The sequence below is a fragment of the Atta colombica genome, unplaced genomic scaffold (genome assembly GCF_001594045.1).
Source record: "Atta colombica isolate Treedump-2 unplaced genomic scaffold, Acol1.0 scaffold270, whole genome shotgun sequence".
In the NCBI taxonomy this organism is placed as follows: Eukaryota; Metazoa; Arthropoda; class Insecta; order Hymenoptera; family Formicidae; genus Atta; species Atta colombica.
This window is the reverse complement of record NW_017259371.1, coordinates 50892-53189: the sequence shown is the minus strand read 5'-3', so window position 1 is coordinate 53189 and position 2298 is coordinate 50892. Positions and strand designations below refer to the sequence as shown.

At 42.2% G+C, this 2298-nt stretch overlaps 1 protein-coding gene across 1 annotated transcript; it reads right to left on the bottom strand.

Annotated features, from left to right (window-relative positions):
* Positions 1 to 1484: 1484 nt before the first annotated feature.
* On the bottom strand, positions 1485 to 2006 carry LOC108689598. Its single transcript, XM_018196456.1, has one exon. The coding sequence runs from the start codon at positions 2004 to 2006 to the stop codon at positions 1485 to 1487; it is 522 nt and encodes a 173-aa protein (XP_018051945.1).
* Between the last annotated feature and the right edge of the window lie 292 nt (positions 2007 to 2298).

Here is a 2298-nt window from a genome sequence, read left to right as displayed (position 1 = left end):
TCCCCATGATTTTCTGCGCTTGGGATTATCGTAATGAACCCATTTTTCGTCCCCAGTCACAATGCGATGCAGAAATCCCTTCCGTCTTTGCCTTTCAAGCAGCTGTTCACAAGCAAACAAACGCCGTTCAACATCTCTCGGCTTCAATTCATACGGCACCCAATTTCCTTGCTTCTGAATCATTCCCATGGCTTTGAGGCGTTTTGAAATGGTTTGTTGAGTTACTCCCAATGATCGTGCCAATTCTTTTTGATTTTGACATGAGTCTTGCTTAAGTAATGCCTCCAATTCTGCATCTTCGAAAACCTTCTCTCTTCCACCGCTAAGCCGGTCTTCGATGTCAAAATCACCGTTCTTGAAGCGTTGAAACCACTCACGATACGTTCTTTCACTAATAGCGGCCTCACCATAAGTATTTGAGAGCATTCGATGAGCCTCAGTCGCAGATTTCTTCATATTGAAGCAAAAAATTAAAACCTCCCGCAAATGACGAGAATTTGGCTCGTAAACTGACATTTTCAATCGAGAAAAACTTTATGATGCAGACACAAATCGACTAATGTTTCTATGAGGTTATGTTGACAGATGCCCAAGTTTATTATATGACGTCTGTATGATATATTTATTTCGACCACCACTTACCGCTAAAGCCATCTATAGGAAAACGGCGGAAGCAAAGTTGTACACCTCATAATAATGGGAACGAAACAATTTTTTATTCACATGTTATTACATCGTTTCTTTTTTTGTACGTATTAAAAGCTGAATCCAATAGTTCGCAATCGACGAGTGATGCCCATTGAAAATGTCACTATCACGTATAGCGTTCTCAGACGCGATATTATAAAATCGCGTATACTTAGCATCAACCGTATCGACGAGTCGGGCTAATCGCTCGAACATTACGTCGATACATCCGCCAAATTCAAACATACGTTGTAGTGTCGTTTTCGTCATCGTAATGCGTACGGAAGAATCGAGACGTACGAGCGTAGCATCATTCAGCGTGCAAACATTGACGATTAGCGGTCCAATGCTTATAAAATTATCTTTATATTCGTTTCGTAGCATCTTGTAAATATTCCATTGCTGCTCGTAGAGGCCCTTTCACGAGAAACAGCGACAGTTTGTCCCTTAACGTACACGATAACATCATGTTCAAATACAGCTGTCGTGATCAGACGTTTCGCCTCGTTGTATGGAACCATTCCGTTCTCCCACCGCAATCCATGGTAACAAGCACTCAATCAGGAAGCGCAAGACCTGTCGGATCTTGTCAAAAATTTCCATGACACGGGACTTGTAAAAATGTAATGTGTAAAAAGTCCCTTGTTTCAATACCGCTTCTTCCTTCACAATAAATTTTTTGTTAACGATGAATCCTTGCAGATCCACGAACGTTGGCACGAGCATGTTGTTGAGAAGATTGCGATCGAATGCGGTCGAATACGTATCGTAGATTTTATATCATGTCGGAAGTGCGCTTAGGTGATTTTGCGCACAACGTTGGTCAATGGATTATACTGAACGCAAACGTGTATGATGAGACAATAGGCTGTTATATTTGCAGGAACATTCTCCTTATATTCAAAGTCTAATCGCATGTCCACGGTGCCACTCTTGACCGATTTGTTCTGTCGAGAGCAATCGATGATCACGAACGGGGCATTACATAAAAAAGTCATAAAGGTGAGACTCGGCTCGAGATACTCGTAGCCCTTGCAGAAACGCGCGTACAAATCATACAGAATCGCACATCTGTTTTTATCAAAATCCAGATTCAAGTCATCATACGGATAACATTCCGAATTCAGATAGAGTTTCGCATTGATTAATTTGCAATCGTCGAATCGACTTATATCTTCAGACATGACGTTTTTTCGATCTGTTTGCATAGCGAAAATGAGCGTGGCTTCTCGTTGAGTAACCGTCTTGATGGCCCATGAATGTTTGGTTGTGCTCTGCAAGAGCGGAAACTCGTACAAATCCCACAAGCGAAAAGCCATACTCAGATATCGTCCGCTTTCTAAAGCGCGTAGCATCGACAACTTATTTATCTCGCTCAATAACATGTGCGGCATTCGCTACTGTACTTTGAATAATTCGAGCAGTTTTGGTTCTGTCGCCGGATCTCTCATCAGACAATTGTTGTCATTACGCGCTCGTATTAAAATCAACTTGTGACGAGCGTTGATCACGATGCGTTTGTAATCTTCGCAAAATCCCAGTACGTAGAGCGGTACACAGAAAATAAATTTCCGGCCGCAGTCTGCGCATCCCAGCCGGCATTTCGCAGAA